The 20,379-nt window shown below is 40.6% G+C and overlaps 1 protein-coding gene across 2 annotated transcripts; it reads right to left on the bottom strand.

The window, feature by feature from the left end:
- Window positions 1-20,224, bottom strand: SLC39A6 (solute carrier family 39 member 6). Of its 2 annotated transcripts, none has more exons than XM_040078288.2 (10): window positions 20,162-20,224; window positions 17,985-18,808; window positions 16,611-16,791; window positions 16,158-16,327; window positions 14,675-14,884; window positions 12,938-13,007; window positions 11,277-11,654; window positions 5,931-6,011; window positions 3,361-3,551; window positions 1-3,252 (listed from the first exon to the last, which is right to left on the bottom strand). In XM_040078288.2, the coding sequence occupies exons 2-10, from the start codon at window positions 18,777-18,779 to the stop codon at window positions 3,100-3,102; spliced, it is 2,229 nt and encodes a 742-aa protein (XP_039934222.1). In that variant the 5' UTR covers window positions 18,780-18,808; window positions 20,162-20,224; the 3' UTR covers window positions 1-3,099. The 2 variants fall into 2 exon arrangements, with proteins under 2 accessions (XP_039934222.1, XP_039934231.1); XM_040078297.2 differs by lacking the exon at window positions 20,162-20,224 and adding an exon at window positions 19,784-19,892.
- Window positions 20,225-20,379: the final 155 nt, after the last annotated feature.

Here is a 20,379-nt window from a genome sequence, read left to right as displayed (position 1 = left end):
TTTGGTTCAGTGGTTTATTTTCTCTAGCACACACCCATACAGTAACAGCTACAGTGACCATATATACACGCACCAAAAAATACTTTAAATAAAAAATTTTAAAAAAAAAAAAAGGAGGGAAAAAAAAAAAACCCACCACCCGCAACACATTCCATTAGCACATTTTTTTTGTTTCCCGCACGGGGAAAGCAGAACGACCCAGTTTTTCCGCAGAGGTTTCAACTGCACTGGCATCTCAGTTCAGACAGCAGGAGAGCCTCTGTGAATTCCATTTCAGCCTTTGAATTCCGTTTCAGCCTCGGTTGTGTTTTATACAAACATAAAAGAGTTGCATTCCCACAACACACGTGGCATCACATTTAGGCACAAAGGATGCAGAGAAACCGTACCAGCACCTAATCCCCACAGACCAGGCATGGGAGAACTTGAGAACCTCCACCCCCCTTTGCTCTGACTCCTGCTGCCCACGTCTTCCGTAAAAATACAGGCCAAAACCATTAGAAGAATATGTTACAGAAAATACCCAAATCAAAATTGATTGCAGCATTGTTTGCCTATTCTGTTTACCAGCATCTAGCACAGCATCTAAAGGCAGCTGTAACAGCATGAAAATCAAGGTCTGTACCATTATTAAGCTAGAGACAGATACACAAAGCAGACACTTGAGAGTAGCCAGGCACATTAAAAACTGCTGCAGAAAAATATATGCATAAAAATAAAGGGCTACTTCCAGGCTCTGTCCCACCAGTTTGCCAAACCATGGGTATTTCCAACGCGAGTACATTGCAACAGATGCAGGTTCTACTTTATAAGGATGACAAAGGGAAACAACAACAAAGCAAACAAACCAAAACCAACTAAAAGAATAACCAACCTTTTGTCATCCTGCTGATACAAAACTACAACAAGCTTTCGTCTGTAGCCTTCTCAGTTATCCGTTTGGACAGCTGCCTGTCATGGACATTTCTCCATCAGTGATTGAAGAGCACTGAATGGGTGGAATACACTTGTGTACAGGACAGACATTTCTGCCCACATGCTCTAAAGGCAATTAATTTTTCTTTTTCTTAAATTAGCAATGTGTTTTGATATGTGGATATTTTAAAGTCAGTTGAGTACTGACTCAGCCAGCCAAGAACCCACTGGAAACACTGAAATTTGTAGATTTGTCTCCATCATTTAGTCATTAATCTTAAAATCTCTTGAGCAACAGTAGGCTACCTGCCCACTTCCTGTGTCATATCCAGACAAGGGAATTCCAGCTGAACTGGCAGCTATTATGGCTCTAGGCTAACAGAAACCAGCAGTGAAAAATGCAAAGCAAACTGAGCTCATCCAAGTAAGAAATCCCCCAGGACTCCAGAGATACCCAATTTCTGTAGCAGCCAGGATTGTGGTGCAGAAGGGGGAAGCCCAGGTTTGCATTAGGGGAGATGAAGGATATACACCTTTCTCAACCCCTGGCTTCAAAGGAGGTGCAGAACAAGATTTCATCACTGTGAGCAGAAAAGTAAGTACCAATCTTGCTAACCTGAGGAAAGGCTGAAGGAGGAGGAGCTAATAGTCCACTAACTGCAAAAACTCCTGTGGCACCTATTTCTCAACTTCTAAAAAACCCTCAAACTTCTCAATTAACTGAAAACATCTGTTTCTGAGGTGATAGGATGGTTCCTGGCTTCCAACAAACTGTTTTAACCTGTCAGACATGGTATTATCAAACATTTCTCTTGTTGTTCAAGTTTTTTATTCAGCTGATGATTTGAAGCAATGGATCAGAAATAGGTTCTAATTGCTTTATTTCTGGGATTTTTAAAGCTAGTAAGATGGCATAATTCTGTTATTTATTCATCATTAAACAACTTTGACATGTTCACCTTCCCGACAAATGCAGAATTTATTTTGCTATTGGTTTTTTCAACCTTCTTTCTTCAGTGACATTCAGGGTAGTTAAACATACTAAGACTGTAGGCTTAAACTACATATTTAAGTATACACTTATTATCCTTAACTGCTTCTCTAGATATGCTACCAAAGAAATTTCATTCTTTTGGATTTCTCAGCTTCAGTTCTTGCAAAAAATATAGCCCAGGTTTGTGTGCAATCACACCGAACTAGAAGTAGGCAGCTCTCCCACTCAGCTCATTTTCTCAAAGTACACCAACACTTTAGTTCAGGAAGCTGTTGTAGGAAATTACTGTTTATCTCAGCCTGTAGCACTCCTCCCCCTTGATATCAAACAGGCTTTAATACACCTTTGTCACTTCAGGCAGTGCAGTGCGATACAGCACTGCTTTAAAAGTCTTTTTGATGGAATTCACATATCTTAAAGCTTTAAGAGCTGGACTTTTGCTGCTGATTTGAGAAATCAGTGAAGAGAAACTCATATCAGAAGGGATGAAACAAGTTAAACATTTGATGTAAACACTTAGAATGTGGTTTTACATTAATTTGTTTGGAGTAGAAACCAACTGGAATAAGACATAGGAATCCACAAGCTGCTGAGAGAACCAGCACTACTACAAAGGATGGAATGGACTTACCTGCCTTTCTGTATAAATCAGGTGGATGCAGGAGAGAGGAGTTTTCACCAATAAACACATGTAAACCATTACATGTGTTGCTCGCTATACTTTGCTCACTGTGCTTTGTATCCACTGATTTTAATTGTGCTAAAATAAAAACCACCGTTGTTTTACCTCTTTAAACCAACAAAACCACTGAAGTAAAAAACATTACATATAATTACATACGGTAAATAAATTCAGTAAAAAAACAACCTAACCCACCCAAACAATACAGACAATACAAATAATATAGATTTGGCCACGTTTTACTAAGTACCACTTTCCACAGTACCATAAGCAATGCTAAATCCCAAGTAAAAAAATACAATTAAAAACAAACAAAATCCCAACAAACCCCAATGTTTACAGTGTTCCTTTCTATCAGGCAAGAAGTGAGGGAAGTACACAACAACAAAGCACACCAATAAAAATATCTAGTCTATATCAAATGTACCTTTCCAATAAGGAAATTCGTAGAAAAAAAAAAGCCTACCACTTATAATTTAACACCAAGGTGTCTTCCTGGCAACCAGGATTACAGGTTTATGCTGAATACAATCTTATGTTCAAATACTGAGATAAGCAGCATTATCCCAAAACCCAGGAGAATCCCAGCATTCTGTAACAGGAAGTATCCCCAGCGGCTACATCCATGGTCACTGGCGTCATTGTGGAGCATTTCAGGTACCTAAACAAACAAGAAAAGTGTCAAAATGCCTTCAAAAGAAACACTTGCTTCAAATCATTAATTCTTAAGCTGTTGTTATACAAAATTCAAATAGGCCTAGGCACTTACCATATCCACAAGAGCCACATACATGAACAAGCCAGCAGTAAGTGCAAATATCCACATTGAAACATTGTCTGCGTAATGGCCAATAAGGATCCCAGTCGCCATACCCAGATAGGCCAGCATAGCTGACAGAGCGTTGTAAAGCACAGCTTGCTTGACAGTCATACCAGCTTTTAGAAGGACAGCAAAATCTCCTATAACAGGGAAAAAAAAAACCAAGACAAGACAAAGTTTTCATTCTCAGGTTAAGTACTGCAGTGTTGTCTTACTTACAGGTCTCTTACAGGATTACTAAGCTACTTTTATGCTGTCGTTCGCCTTTTTTTTTTTTGCATCATAAAATCAGAAATCACTGAGGGACAGAATCTTAAAAGGAGCACATGAACAACACCACAGCAGTAAATAATAAGTTTATAACTTTAAAGTCTTTGCATTTTTGAAAGAAGCAGCTTTTTGCTGAATCACAGAACATCCTGACTTGGAAAGGACCCACAAGGACGATCAAGTCTAACTCCTGGCCCTCCACAGGATACCCCAAGAGTCTCACCATGTGCCTGAGAGCATTGTCCAAAAACTCCTTGAATGTTCAGCCTTGGTGCTGTGGCCACTTCCCTGGAGAGCCTGCTTCAGTGCGCAACCACCCTCTGAGCAATAAACCTTTTCCTGATATCCAACCTCTGCCTTTCCTGACACAACTTCAGGCCATTCCCTTGGGTCCTGTCACAGGACAGAAGAGACCAGTGCCTTCCCCTTATGAGAAAGCTGTAGAGTGCAATGAGGTCTCCCCTCAGTCTCCTCCAGGCGGAACAGACCAGGTGACCTCAGCCACTCCTCAAATGGCTTCTCCTCAATGGCCTCAAGGCCCTTCACCATCTTCATTCCCCTCCTTTGGATGGTCTCTAATAGCTCCATATCCTCAAGCAGTCTGAATTTAAACCACCAGTGTAAAATGCTGCAGTACCTGATATGCCCGAGTGTTCCTAAAATAAAATATTCCCACTCAATTGCATATTCATTTTAATATCCTATAACTGTTCTTTGTACTTTTAATCCGTTTTATAAATTTAAAATTATTTATTAATTTCTGCAAATGACCCTTAACATCTTATTTTGACTTGAAGGAATGACAGACCACCAGCCAGAAACAGATTCTCTGTAATTCAGAACGTATTTTTTCTAAACCGGAGTAATATAAGCTTATTATTTGAAAATAAAAAGGATTCTTTATAAGTTATCTCCAGTTAAAGTAAACAAAAGCGATTTTCAAAGCTGATTTGAGTAATGTGTAACAACAGCCTTTCCTACAAGCTACTGCAATTAAGATGAACTGGTATATTAAAACCATCGCTTAGCATTAACATCAATAACACAATTTTATTCCCAGCTAACTTTAACTAGCCCCATTTGTTTCAATTTTTCTATGCCACTTCATGTCCTCTGGTAAAGAAAGTATTTCCTATCAAGTTTTCTGTTCTGATTAAAGAAGTATGACTTAAATTTTAAAATATTTTTCTTATTTCTAAAACCAACAGAGCAGTTGAGTCTAAAATTATCAGGTTCGTAAGATGAATTTTCTAATTATATCTGAACTAATAATATTTAGTATGTGTAATTGATACAAGTTCCATGATTAGTATGAACGAGACTCAATTCCTCCCAACCCATAAAATCAGGTATGTTTTCTCCACAATTAGGTATTCCTATATAACATTACTGTACAAATACATCAAACTTTATATAGAGAGACAGTTTAATGTTTACACATACTGGTTTACAAGCTCCATTAAATGAAACTGAATGTTCTCCCCCCTCTGGGGAACTAAACCTTAAAAAAAGTGAAAACAAACCCTTCCTTCTTCATTCTATACACCAAGTATGACTGTGACCATGACAGCTAAGAAATAAACAGCAGTTGCACATCCAAAATGATTTGACAACTGGAAAGATCAGCTTCATCTCGAGTTCAACTAAGTACATCCATCCTGTTCTCACCAGCTGCCCTTCAAAAGGGCCAGATCCTGAACTCATATTGTAAGACACGACAATAATCTCTCATGGGACTGCACATGAATTTAAATCACTTGAGCTTGAAAGACAAACTGCTCCCAGAAAGATTTCTAAGGAGTTTCAAGTATAATTCAGAGCTACAGCAGTTCTTTGCAAGACTTAATGAAAAAGCAGCAAATGTTATGCAGAAAGTACTTTGACTAATCGTGACCTTCCTTTTAGCAGCACAAGCACGAGAATAAAATTAAGGAGAGATGTGTGAAAAGCAAATTCTGTCATGCATTCTCCTGCAATTCACAACTTATCTTATATACAAGGAGAATAAAAACTACAACTAAAGTAGAAAAAGCTGTAACTGCAAGAGACAGTTTTAAACAAAGTAGCTGAAATATTTAGATTCTTAAACTATTAATTCAATTAAGAAATTATTAAACAGTCTTTAAGTAAATCAGAAGTATCCTTGAATAGACAACCTGACACAAATGAAGTTTTCTGCTCAAATTTTTTCTCCCCCATGCACCTGTAAGTACACACACATGCAGCATATGGAAATGCTGGGGTCTTACCTAGCTCATGAGGTAATTCATGGCAAAATACAGCCACAGAAGTGCTTAAACCACTAGACAACCCTTCAGTAAAGGCAGCTCCTATGAAAAGACAAGAAGAAAAAAAGCAAACAAAACATTACTACATATTCAGACATCAAGTGCAGAAGCCCTGTTGCGCATGCTTGTATCATATTAGGACATATATCATATTAGGACATATATTTGACTCAAATTTTTCTTTGTGGAAGCATTTAAACTTTAACTGAACAGTCGTTTATGGTTCTTAAGTTGCAAAATTCTTCTTCAGAATCTTGCTGTTCAAGTAAAACGCATTTCACTATCTTATTTCTCAACGAAGCCAAATAAATTCCAACAACACAACCCTTCCCAAAAAATGCAACAAATGGAAACACCGTCCGAAAATACTTGGTTTTTTTAAGATACAAAGGGAATAAAGCAGCTCAACTGCACTTGAGAGTCAAACACCTTAGGATAGGAAAGTCAAGACAACAATGAGAGGCTACAAAATCAGCAGTGACAGATCAGCAGCTAAGCAGCTCACTTCTAAGTAAATACCATAACAGCTTGCTTTTAAGTGGAGAAAAAAAACCTCCAAACCACAAAAGCCCCTTAAACTAGTCCAACAGTCCTCATCTTTCTCGTCTTCTCTGCTCCTCCTGTTGCTTGCCATTTTCTTGTTTGGCAGCAGCTCAGGAGGACACAGGACACTGCAGGGCTGCAGAGCTGCACCACAGCTCACACACGGCATGTCAGGGCCCCAGCTGCATGGAGAGCCTCTCCAAGGGTGCAGAGCCACATCCAGCTTCCTCCTATAGCTGCCAGGAGCCTGCCAGCACACAAGATGCTGCCAACAAGCAGCCAGAGGCGCAAAGCCATGTCACAGTGGCCGGCACACAAGGGACCCACGAGCAGTGCTCCCAGAGAAAGCAATACAATGGCAATGACTCCACTAAAGACAGTCCTTTCTGTTCACTGGGGAAGCTATATGCTAACCCTTGAGGGAGACACAGCTATCCACGTCTTCAAGTGCAAGAAATGACTGATGCTCCTCTCTGAAGTGATGACAACAGCAGCAACATTATGTCTGGGATGTGTGCCGTGCCAGGACGTGGTGAGCAGGCACCTTTGGATGGCTGGTAACAAAGAGGATCAAGAGGGTCTTCAGAAGAGGTTCTACAGAGGCAAAAGCCCAAGCCCATGAGACTAAAGAGGAAGGCACGATCAAAGTAGCACTGGAACAGGAAACATGAACTCTGAGATGAGTAACATTTGAAAACAGTGAAGTCTGGCAACAAGAAGAACCTTCTGGCCCCACTGCCGCTACTGATCGGAAGAGCATGGCCATGACTCTGGCAGCAGTGAGAGGATAAGTGAGTCCTGCCTTGCCCAACAGTTCAGTACATTCAGATTAGAAGTACAAAAAGAAAGGAAAGATTTTTTATTTTCTTTTTTAGTGATAGGAGATACCCTCCCATGCAGAACAAAAACAGACCTGCTGCCCAGGGAAGTCCACGGGTTGCCCAGAGCCTGCCTGAATGATGCTGTGGAGACACCACCAAAGCTTGTCTGGTCTGTCATGGATAGATACCAACTGCCCACAGGGACAGAATACAATTCACCTTGGGGGTTTTTTGGCTGCCTCCATAAAGGGATTCTTTGATCACACAGAGCTCCAGTATAAAAGCACGTGTGAACTGCAGTTCCACGTGTCTATTCAGTCTCTTGGTCAATCAGAGTAACACTAGGAATAAGGTTAGAGATCATCTAACCAAGGAAAGGTTGTGGATAAGCCTACCTATGAACACAGGACATCATCATTCACACAGAGTCCTCTGCTGTGGAGGCAACAGTACTAGGCACACAAGGCAGGATGTTCCCTAATTGTACTGGTGATGGTTTCCTACTATAGGTGACACAAAAGCCAGCCAGGATTAGCATTGTAAACTGACCTGCTGCTCAGAAACAAGGAAAAACTGATGACAAATAGAGCAAAATATGACATCTTGTGAGCATGAGGTAACTGAGTTCAGGACACAGGAGGAAGCTGGAAGAGGAAGAAGCATAATTAAGACTCTAGGCTTTAATGAAGCAGACGACTTATTTAAGGAATTGCAGCATAAAATACCCTGGGAATCAGTCAAAAGGGAAGGGATGGCTAGTTTCTAAAGCACAGAGATGCACAAACAAACAAGCCTGTTTGTGCAGAAACACTTGCAGAAGATGTGCCCAGCTAAGCAGTGTGTCCTAATAAATTAAGATTCAAAAAGGAAGCACACAAGAAATAGGAACAAAGACTGGCAACAAGGAAGCTAAAAGCATTGGAATAAAAGGAAGACCAAAGCCCAGCTTGATCTAAAACTAACAAGACTCCAAGGATAACAAGAAACAGTTTTACAAGAATGTTAGCTGAGAAACAGAGTTTGTGAAAAATTCAGGTCTGTTGATAGATGAGGAAGGAAAATAAGCAGCAACAAGAAGCAAAGTACCAGCACAGCCTTCATCTCAGTCTCTGTCAACAAAGCCAGATCCTAGCTCCATTCCAGGAAAAAAGAGACAGCAAACCACAGAAGCAACAGTTCAGAGAAATGCAGAAAAAACTAGAAATGCTCAGGTGCACCCCAGGATGGGACTCATCTGAGGGTACTGACAGAGTTAGTAGTGTGTCTAAAAAGCTGCTGTCAATCATGTGTGGAACACCATGGCTATAGAAAGCCCCACTGGAACTCTGGGGAAAGGATAGCACTATTCCCATCTTTAAGAAAGGCAAAGAACAGGACTCAGGAGCGGTCAGTGTTATCTCAGTTCCTGAAAAGATCATGTGGAATATCCTCTTAAAATCCCTCTCCAAAAGCTGCATCCAGCTTGAAGAGATAATTGACCATACAGGTGGAGAATATAACAGAATTTTAGTAGGGTTTCTGACAGTATCTCCTATAGCAGTCTCATCAGGGCAGAGCAAATATGGGCTTGCACACGGACTGGACTGCTGTGCTAACAGGGCCTGGTGGCTGGTAAGAAGTAGAGCTCACCAGGACAAAAACTGCAACCCATTTCCTTCAGTAGCTTCACTAATCATCTGGATAAAACAGTTGGCACCAACAGCAAATTTAGGGGAAACTGGGGAGAATGTAAGTGCTGAGGTGACACACCAAGCACTAGAGCTTTAGACAAGACCATAGCAAACTCAATTCTTATGAAGTTCAAAGAGGAAAAGTAAGAAGTAGTCAAAGTACAAGCTTAAATATCAAGATTATCTCTTTCTATTTTTTCATTGCTAAAAAGAAGTCCTAAAATGTTAACAAGCTGAAGATGAAATTAACGTATCTGGCATTATCCCCTCTCAGGATGCTGATTTTATCTTAAAATATACTTTTAAGACATGACTTCTCTCAAAAGCTGAAGAAAAAATATCTGCATGCAAGACTAGTGTAAAAATAGCGTTCTGCATTTTACTTATTTAGTTGTAATTACACATAAAAGTTCAAATCACAGATGATCCTTCTGCACAAATGAGTCAGATGCAACAGTTCCACGCCTTAATAAAAAAAATAAGCACTTTTAAATCTTGTTCCTACATAATTAGCACAACAGATTTGAGGAAAAAAAGTAACTGATGGAACTTATGAATAACAAATCACATGAAGTGAATGAACTTAAACAAAGGGTTATGCTGGCTAAAGCTATCTTTACAGAAGCGTTCACATCTTCTTTAAAATACAGATGAACTACTACACAAGTAGCATTGGCATTTTCACAACACCATCAAATTGACGTTTTCCCATAATACTTTTAAGCACACACAGAACTGAAAGAAACTCGTATTTCCATCAACCTGAACAAGCTACACAGCAGGACCTCTGAAAGCTATTGCTCTCACTTGTTCAATAAGCCTTTATTAACCTTTCTCATACTTTTCCCTTCACAACTATAAAGTCATAGCTCCTTCCCAAATCTCCCTAATGCCAAGAGGTAATTGATTCTGTGCCATTTGTATGCAAATCTTCCTTCTACCACATTTTTCACTACTGATCTGCTCAAAAATTTACATTTCATGCTTCAACTTTCATCAAAAATGAGATTAAATCAGAAAGTCTCTTTTCACATTACACTTTGAATTGACTGAATCTGAACAACTGTAAATATTGCTGTGAGAAAATAGTTATTATTGGGTTTCCTCTTCAAACAAGAACAAATTTTTTCCTACAATAAAATTTACAAAAAGACTGATACTGCTGAGCTGCCTCCAGTATGCTAAACAGTCTGGAAATGAATTCAATACCTGTAAAGATTAGTCCTAAATACGATAGTCAAGATCAGGAAAGATTAGCCTAAGTACTGAAGTTTATTGATTTGACTTCACTTTCTGTAACTTACTTTAACCTTTTAAATTCAATATACCTGTAGTCTAGTTCTCCTTCTAGGAAAAACATGAGTTCCCAAACCTCACCTCCCAGGCAGAAGTCCAAAATAAAATATTCAATCTACTATTTTTGTGATAAAGAAATATTTTCACTGAAGCATTATAAAAAAAGACTGAGCAACTACACACATTAAGGGAAAAATAGGGGCATGAACTAAACAGAAACAAAGAGATAAATGCTTTGTTTACGAATAAAATAATTGTTTATACCTGTTCCATTTTTTTTTAAAAATGGACCATTACGCTCAACTTTAGGAACAAGGTTTTGAGTATAGTATGACCACTGTTTCAGAAAACAAAATTTTCAGGCTAAAACAGACTGAAACCAGGGCCTCATCTCCCTACCCATCAGTGCTCTAGAGGACCACTAACTGGGGCCCAGTACAGGCAGGCATGCATACCAAGTATGGAACCTGACCCCGCTGCATCACAAGAGAAGATGAAAGAGAAAAAAAGGTAAAGAAGCCAACAATACCAGTGGCCTGACTGAGGTGAAAAAACTCACAGTTATTTTGTACGTGACAAAAAAATACAAGCCTGTCCTAAAAACAATTAAAATTTAAAAAATTACTGAGCACTTGCAGGCACTGAAATACAAATTCAATCTTCCGTATATCTTCTAAGCTTAGCTTCAGTTTGGAAAAATGTTAGATTTAACTCTTCAAAAGCAGGAAATGAAGCCCAGCTTACAGATTTTCTAAAGAAACACAGCTGCAAACACGTAATTTCTGTTTCACATATCACTTATCACCAGGCTATTAAGCTGAAGATTTTTTTTACTCATTAAGATGATGCTCTCAGAAAAGTTTAGGCTTCAAAGATCCTCTGCTAATTAGCTACATCCCTAACAAAGGTAAGAGACAGCTAGAAGACCTCCCTGCCTTCACATCCAAGAAAGCTGCAGCATCCAAGCTAGCACTTACCTATTGCCAGTCCATCACTGAAGTTGTGCAGTCCGTCTCCCATGATCACCATCCACGCCAGAGTTGCTATCCCTGCATCCTTCAGCTCTTCGCGCGAGTAGCGCTGACTGTGACTGTGGGGATGATGGTTCTGATGATGATGGTGGTGCAGAATGTGATGGTAGTCATGGTGATGGTGACTTAGACGATCTGTCTGGCCTAGAGTATCATGCAAATGGGAATGGCATTTGTTTCTGCAGCCTCTGGACACATATTCATTGTCAACCTCCTCTTGATGAGAATGAGCTATCATCACTTCCTCTTCCTCTTGTACAGTTGGCTGCTGAGACATGAAGGTTGATGGATCTTGAGAGTCTGCCCCTAGATAGCCCTCAGGTCCTGTTACAAAAACCCAGAGTACAATGTTACACTTTTTTAAAATCACCTAAGCAAAGATACAATAAACAGTTTGACCATGTGAAGCAGTAAAAAAGTCTAGAAGTCGAGACTGATAATCCAATTTCTTGAACCAGAAGATGTTTTTGAAACATTTCCACAACTGATTCAGATTTCAGAAATAATTCCCAATATTTCAAAATAAGGAAAACTTTTAGTTTCTGTCCCCTATTGCTGAAGCAGCCCTTACATTATGGCCACGAATGCTTCCTAAAAGGCAAAAAAAAATCTTTTTATCTAAGACTCACTGCAATTTAAACAAAACAACAAAAGGCTCTAAGTCCCAGTTTCACAGCATGAAGACTGGTAGTTCAATTGCTTCGAAAAACCAACTGCTTCAGAAAAACCAAATATCTGAAAAGCATGTGCCATCTAGTTATCTCAGGGTTGAAGAAAAAGGACACAGAAGATTATGTTATGGATAATTTTGGAAACTCCTGTATTTCAAAATAAATACAGGCACTTGTGTTTAACACCTGAAAAATATGCACTAAAAACCAAAGACATCAATACAGACCATGAAATACCCTCATATAAACATTGCTGACACACCACAGTAGTTTCTTCCAACTAATCTCTGAAACTTGATAAACTCTTCCTCTTCAATTAAATGAATACCTTTTTTTTTTTTTTTTTTTTACATTACAGACAAGTATTTATTAGTTATAAAATTACTCTGAAAATCTGAACATCTCTTTTAGCAACACGAGCTAACAAGTAACTAGTCTGGTGTGTTTTGGCTTAAGGCGTGTTCTTGGGGATACATGGTCATTTGCACTCTGCTGAACTTCAAGTATTGTCTAAAACTCTGTAATATTACCCTTATAAATATATATTAAAACTAACAAACCCCAGAAATCTAAATGATGAGTCATGCATGTAACATCTAGCAGTCTAAAGAGAAGTGTAGAAGTCAGTAGGTACAGCTGTATTGCAACTTTCACAGAATGACTTCAACTTCTGCTACTAAATCCAGAATTAAGAGGCTTAAAGTTCCAAAACTGTGAATCCACTTCCTCCAACCCACGGTTCCTTTTCAAAGGAAAGCAGCAAATAGACCTGGTGCTCTACATATCAGCAGAAAAGACAGGGTTTGTTTTGAAAATACTTCAAATAGGCAGGGATCCAACCTAGAGTAAGAACCAGATCTAGGAGCTGCCATCAATCAGGTGTTTTTTAAACAGTGCTGACACAAGTAACAACTGTGTGACATCAGTGAGACTTACGATCATCCGTATCCAACTTTTCGTCATTTGCTGAGAACTTCTTACTTTCTCCATCATCTTCATTTTTTTTCTTATTCCAAAAGAAAATACTGCAGTTATGAATATTTTACTTATTTTTCAGGATATACATGAGCAACATTATATTCACAACATTTATGCAGCCTGCACAGAAAGAGGACAACATGGAAGCCACATAAAGAGTGTAGAAAAGGAATATTAAAAACTTACTAAAGTAAGATGACAAAGGTTCCTCAGGCTCCATAGCAGGGGAGAACAAAACAAAACAAAACAAACAAAAAAAATCCCAAAACAACTACAAACAATCAAACCAACCCACGCACATAAATGCCCTACATTTTTCACAAGAAATAAGAAGAAGGTTTTCATTTGAGAAGTGAAACACATCAAACGGTGAGTAATTTATTCCACTAATTCTTTTCTATCATAATGTCAATATAATGTTTTTTAATAATGTACAGAAGGAAAACCAAGTAAAATCTTTCCTCCTTGCCCACTAAAAGCTGTATCACAACAATTTATGATCTGTGACTCAACATCTAGGAGGGCATAATTAGTCTAACAGGAAACCCATTCCTTGCCAGGGAGGAGACAAAATTCTTGCTTTGCTTGAAACCCTTCACGTTCTTTCCTGTCAAACACATTTAACTAGAGATAGGGAAATCTCAGAGTTAGTTTAGCTATGAACCACACCAACACAACCTCTCATGATCAAAGAGCTTACAGGGCATCTACCCTGCAACTACTGCCTTAATGACCAATTTAAGGAGAAAACTAAACAGAGATTATCAGTCTTTGAGGTAGCCTAGCAATTAGCTATTTTTAAACTAAGTAATTAGCATTTACTAACTTTCTTCAAGCAAGGCTTAGGACTGGTTGGAACCAGATGACCTTTAAGATACCTTCCAACCCAAACTACTCTGTGATTCTATTGTATCACCAACTTCTGCTTAATCGTTCTTACTGAGTCAACTTTGATATCATCCTTTATTCCTGGCTACACTGGTCTTTAAAGAACTGTTACCAGTAATTGGCAAGTTACCAACCCTAATGACCTGCCAAAATTCAGTTATTTACCTTACACATAAAAACCAGCATAACAATCTGAGAGCTGCATTTCTGGGGAAGAGAAGGGGAAGCACCAAAGGGCTTGACAGACTGTGTTTCCTCATGGAATGCTATTCCAAAAAGTAATTTTCTACAGCATACTTGGATGCTTATTTATGTAAGCACTTACTGCCAAGCCTTACCTGTCTGTGCAAGTGCCCTCCCCAACAGCAGTACAATAACTGCACAATGCAAACTTACTGCACCCAGGAGTGGAATTCAAATAATAATAAAACCAGTTCAGATAGTTATAAATGTCTCAATATGTCAGAAGGAAGTCAGTAATGAAGTGAGTTCTTAAATCACTGTTAAAACTAAAGATGCAATTGGACATTTACTTATTAAACAATTCACTGCAATGTCAAAGCCTATACTATACTGTCTGGTTATGGAAATAGGAAAGAGCCCTTAATAAAAAGATCACACAAAAAGGTTATCACATACTTTAGAAGTGTATGCGTCCCTAATAGAAAACTAAATTCCAACACTAATCCAGTCAGCCATTGCTATTAAAACAAAAGATATATGATATTCATAGAAGGTCTTTTTTAATAAGTGTTTTCAGAAATGAGCATGCAATACAATAGAGCTCTAAAGTAACAGTCTCCTTACCTTTTTCTTCTTGTCTTTAAATTGCTTTATTAAAGTGATCAAATGCTCCACTAGAAACATGAAGTACAAGCCTCCAAGCGCTGTAAGTCCTTTCCATGTAGAATCCAGGTAAGCACTCTCCTCTGTGCTTTGAAAAACAAGATGTCTGTACATAGAGCCTTTTTGATCAAGCAGAGGCTTTTCATGGTGATGGTGATGGTTTCCATGAGACTAAGGGGAAAACAAAAAGGGGAAATTCAAAAGAACTGTAATGTAAAAAACATAGGAAGTATCCTTCACATCATCTTCCTCATATCTGGAGTCCTGAGACTTGACGATTTTTGCAGGGCCAATGCTCTGCTTACAGACTCAAACAATCACAAAGCAATCTGTTGATTGGAAATTTGGTGATAAGAAGAAACATTGCAAGGACTGAGAACAGGCCTGGCACTGGCCCCCACACTGAAGCTGCATGGACACTGTTTAATCCAAGGTGTGCAGCTGCACCCACACCAACTCCTGACACGCACCAAGGAAACCACATTTTAAGCAGTGGTCACAGCCTGCACACCAGTTAGCTTCCCATCTGAGAAAACTCAGAGATGTCAAACAACTTTTTCCACAAAGAAGTTGGCTGTAATTTCCTTCTTTAAAGAAAGTCTGACACTTTTCCTCTCCTTACTGGATACTGGTTTGTTCAGAAATAAAAAAATCTTTTTGCACATCTCATTCACATGTGTTTTGATTTACATAACCTCACACAGCAAATGAAAAATTAACTGAAAGGAAAAAGAACTGGTGGATTACAGGCAAGACTGGGAAACCACAGAATCTGCAGTAACTTTTATCCATTATATTTGAAAGCTGGAACAAGTTACTTTTGGGAGGGGAGTGAGGGAAGAATGTCTCTTTGCTAAATTTCTGCCTTTCCTGAAGTTCTCAATCATATTCCCATTTCATTGTCCCTATTATGTAACAGCAATTATAAAATCTATCAAGTAGTATCTGCCCCAGGACTTCAGAAATGATGGAGTCTGGTAAAAAAATCAAATCACAATGGGAAAGCCATCAACATAAGTAGCTTGTAAGAAAAAATAGTGGAAATTGCTCACTGAACACTTTAAATGTGAAATGAATAATCCACTGTCTCTAAAGTCCATTAAACTGGGGGGCGGGGGGAGGGAAATGGGGGCAGCACTGCAATAAACCAGTAAGAAAAATTATGCAAAATTCTTGTGTTCAAGGAACAACAAAGACATGGCAGCACATATGACTAAGAATGGGAAATAGAGAGTGGGATAATGCTATAAAGCTCTTGAACTTTTAAAGACTGTGAAATGAAAAATACAGATGTTCCAAATGGAAAACATTTCCATCAAAACAGCCTGCATAAGAGGGTTGAGAAATGACTCATCAAATGGGTATGAACTCATAGGGCACTAATACATACAGCTGTCAAGCTCTCTGCTTTGAGATAATGGATGAAACAGTAATTAATACTTACATGTGGAAGGAGGTGTAAGAAGGCATCTCCACTCAAGGTCCCCACAGCCAATGCCACGAGAAAACTCAGAAGAAATTTGAAAAATACTCTATTCATCAGTGGTACCAATATAACACCCAGCAAGGAAAGAAAGCTGATGACAGAGATGGATATAAAACCTCCAATCCAAGCTGGCAAAAGAAAATAAGATAGTAACAACAATAAGTAACAGTACATGATTTTGTTTGCTTAACATTTCTGTTATCAAACACAACTGATCATTCAATTAATCAGAGGTTAAAAAAAGGTATGCCACAAAGATTTCTCTCTATAATCTTGGTGAAGTGCCAAAAGAAAATGACACTTCTTACAACTATGAAATAGGTTTCTTGGATTTATAACCAACATAAACATTTTTCCATTAAGCCTTGATGTTACAAAAAAAAAAAAAAAAAAAAAAAAAAAACAGCCTACCTATTTGCAGAGAGTAACTTTTTGGAGGAGTTTCAGCTTTTTCACTAGTAGCATGGACTATGCAGTACTTGCCATCGATCTGATTAATAAGAGCTGGGCAGAGATAACTAAATTCTGTAGCAGACAACAATACTTGAGTGCCTATTCCATGCGACTGCATCAGTTTGGATGCATTGGAGCACTGTGGAAAGAGACGTGTTAAAGGTTGTTTAACCAGAACCAAAATACAACAATACATCTTAAAAGGACTGCACGTCCCATCTTAATTGAAATGCAGTGGCACCACATGAAAGCAGCTACATCAGCACAACCAAAAAACAAACCCATTTAGTAAAAAAAATGTACTTCCACCCCAAGCCTGCCCCAGACAGCTGGTTTGGGAGTCTGAGTAGATGATGTGCAATTATTACTCATTCTCAGCACAAATGGGTCAGATGCTTTGATGTACAAATAGAAAAAGCCTACTACTTTTCAGTCAGTTTTAAAGGCCACCTAAGGAAGCACTAACAAGGTCAAGTATCTTTTTGTAGCAGTGACTGCTGTGGAAAGTCTTGTACAGAGCACGTTTTACATACACTCCCTCGAGTAAACAACTTCCCACTGTACAACCTACACACAGTCTCAGTGGGTTTAAAGAGCAGCAGGACTTCTGCTTCGACAGTGCAGAACACAGCACCAACCTGTGAATTCAGCACCCACCATCACATGCCACACAACACCCACTCAGAATTACCTGGTATGGCTGCAAACATTAAGATCCTGCTTGCTTTTTGAAGCCTTTAATGGAACAGGATCTGACTGTTTAAGAAAATTGACTACGACACAACTATACTCTTTATGAGTGCTTATTTTATAGTACTTTAAAATAACACAATTTTGCCACAATCTTTCTTAGAGTTGTTTTTTTCATATATGGGGAGGTGAAGGTGTTAGAGCAGGATGGTTCTACACTATCACAATGTGAGACAGCTTTGATAAGAATCACAGCACGTTAACTGTATTTTTTTTTACTTTCACTACATTAATAGGAAAACAAGACAGATTCCTGATATAAGGCAGAACTGCAAGTTTAAAACTGTAGATGTTTGTCAGGTTTAGAAACAGTTTAATATTTAGTAACGGTTAAATATAAAAATCATAAAGGCATTAAACCAAGTTGTACGTTGATACTTGATTTTCCTCTGAGCTTGTTAACATAACCCATATTCCCTCAAAATGTTAAGTTCCAAGGAAAGTTGTTTGCATGTGTTTGGCTATGGGTATTGCTACACCACAAAACTTGCACCCAGATAAACAATAAGCACGTGAAAAACAAGCCATGGCAACATTCCTGGTGGATCTGGATTCCTGAGAATAGAACAGAACCCGCCTCACCTCTTGAATGTTTTGCTTTTCCAGTTTCGAATAGAGGTAGCTCCCTCTCTCCAACTCCTTCGGAGAAGCACGAGATTCGTTTGCCTTTGTGGCACCAAGCCAGGTGGCATTGTGGGCCCCTGTGGCATTAACAGCACCAGGGCCGGCCGCTCCCACGCGAACAACCGTCTTGACTTCCCCAGGCTGCACGTTCTGGAGCTCGGCGTGGCCGCCTGCGGAAGCGGCGACGACGGACGCCGTGATCTCGTGAACCGCGTTCTTGCCGCGCACAAAGTTCTGCTGCCGTTCCACGCTCTCGGCTCTGTGAGGCTCCTTCGCGTGGCTGCTCCTGCGGTCTTTGCTAGCATCGGATTCATGGCTTGGACAAGCAGTCTTCTCGGAGCTTTTACTCAATGAAACATGATTATGATGAGAGTGATGATCATGGTCATGGTCGTGATGGTCATGATTGTGGTCATGGTCGTGATTGTGGTCATGGTCATGATCGTGGTCATGGTCGTGATCGTGGTTGTGGCTTATTTTAATCCTTTTCATCTTATCTATGCCTATGTTCTGTAGCAGTTTTCTAAACCCATCAATTGACAGAGAGTTGTTTTCTCCATAACGATTAAAAAGTTCTTGAAGGTGCAACTTCTGTATTAGTCCTGCCAAGTCAGTATTAACACCCACTGTCTTTTCTGGAAAAGCTCTCTCGGATGTATGCACAACAGTAGCTGTCTCCACTCCTCGGTGATAACTTTCACACAGCAGTATAGAAAACGATACAAGGAAAATAACTGATAACGTACTCTCCATGGCAGTTCCTTTTCAGCAGTGAAAATAATCTGGAAAAAGAGGAAAATTTAAATAGTTTGCACAAAACCGATAGGACTGTCCCCTGTAACACACAATCATAATTTGCTTAAACAAAACAAAAACAAAACAAAACAAAACAAAAAAAAACACACCACACCAAACCCTGCTCGAAGTATCAATGCAGCAAGAGACATTTAAATCTCTTACACATTCAGCACTTCTCCCAGATGTGCTGCCTCAGGCAACAGAGGAAGCTGAATACCACAGTGAGGTCACTGGCCATGAACACCTCCCCAGGTGCCAGTTTGGCTTTGTTTAGCTCTGCCTGAGTCACTGCTCATATGGGCCATACAATGAGAGTCCTCAAGGGTGCACCAACCAAGTTCTAGGTTAGGGTTTTCTCGTGCTTAGAAGAAGCCCTGCAATTTCTCTCTTAGCAATGAATACGTCATATAAATTACACATTCCTGCTTAAAAATCGAAACTCCCAAGCCTTCATCACTGGATTTCCGGGAGGTTTTGGCAAACCAGCTGGGCAAGTGTTTCTAGCACTCCACAAAAATTTGGTTTTTTATGCCGTCACGTTCTGGTTTTGTTTTAACACTAGTGTCACACGGCTCCTTTCACTAGGCGGGCAGACCATTGCTGTGGACCAGATGCTCACAAGTGGAGCGTTTGTGTGTTTCATTCCATAAATACTCCAGCAGGGCAGCGAATTAACTGCTATGGAGACTGCGTGCAGGACTGGGCTGCCGCGGCCCTTTTCCAGGGAGACATGGAGAACCTCCATTTCCAAAAATATTAGTCATCCTGAAAAACCTCACACCGCCGCTGGAAAGAGACGGCTGCGAGGGGACCTCGTCGTTGTCCGTAGGTATCTGAAGGAGGAGTGCCGAGAGGATGGATCCGGGCTCTTCTCGGTGGTGCCCGGCAATGGGACAAGAGGCAATGGACAGAAACTGATGCACAGGGAGTGGCCCCGGAATACGAGTTAGAACTTTTACCGTGCGGGTGACCAAGCGCTGGAACAGACTGTCCAGAGAGGGTGTGGAGTCTCCCTCTCCGGAGATGCTCACGCACCGTCCGGACGCAATCCTGCGCCACGTGCTCTGGGATGACCCTGCTGGATCAGGGCGGCTGGACCAGACGCTCCACCGTGGTCTCTCCCAACCTGTCCCTCTCTGTCCCTCTGTGACCCGCGGGAGCCGCTCAGCGCCCACGGCCCCCGCTGCGACCCCGCACCGGCGGAGGCGGCCCCGGCCGCCCGCGCTGCCCCGAGCGCGGCGGCTGCGGCGGGGCCCGGGCACGGCACGGGCCGCACCACGAGAGGCCGCCGCAGGGGAGAAGGGAGAGGAGGGGGAGGAAAAGAAGCGCGAAGTTACCTCTGCCGCCGCCGGGCCGGGCTGAGCCGCACCACCGCCGCTGCCTGCCTGCCCGCCCGCGCCGGCCGCGCCTTCCCTTCCCTCCCCTTCCCTTCCCTTTCCTTTTCCGGGTACGGCGGCCGCCGCGCGCCGCTCCGCCCGCTCCCGTGGGGCGGGGCCGCCTCACGTGGGGCCCGAGCGGCCGCGGCCTCGACGGCGCCCGGAGCCGCCGCGGGGCC

Source organism: Hirundo rustica, chromosome 1, assembly GCF_015227805.2.
Source record: "Hirundo rustica isolate bHirRus1 chromosome 1, bHirRus1.pri.v3, whole genome shotgun sequence".
Taxonomy (NCBI): domain Eukaryota; kingdom Metazoa; phylum Chordata; class Aves; order Passeriformes; family Hirundinidae; genus Hirundo; species Hirundo rustica.
Note: the sequence above shows the minus strand (reverse complement) of the source record. Positions and strands in the feature narration are given on the sequence as shown.

What these genes read in the sequence shown, in the direction of transcription:
- SLC39A6 (XM_040078288.2), bottom strand. Translation starts at nt 18,779, where the DNA reads ATGGAGAGTACGTTATCAGTTATTTTCCTTGTATCGTTTTCTATACTG. An exon ending in TCTTACACCTCCTTCCACAT is followed by an intron (nt 14,885 to 16,157) that starts GTAAGTATTAAT and finishes TTTTCCCCTTAG; the next exon opens with TCTCATGGAAACCATCACCA. An exon ending in ATGTGGCTCTTGTGGATATG is followed by an intron (nt 3,253 to 3,360) that starts GTAAGTGCCTAG and finishes TTGTTTGTTTAG; the next exon opens with GTACCTGAAATGCTCCACAA.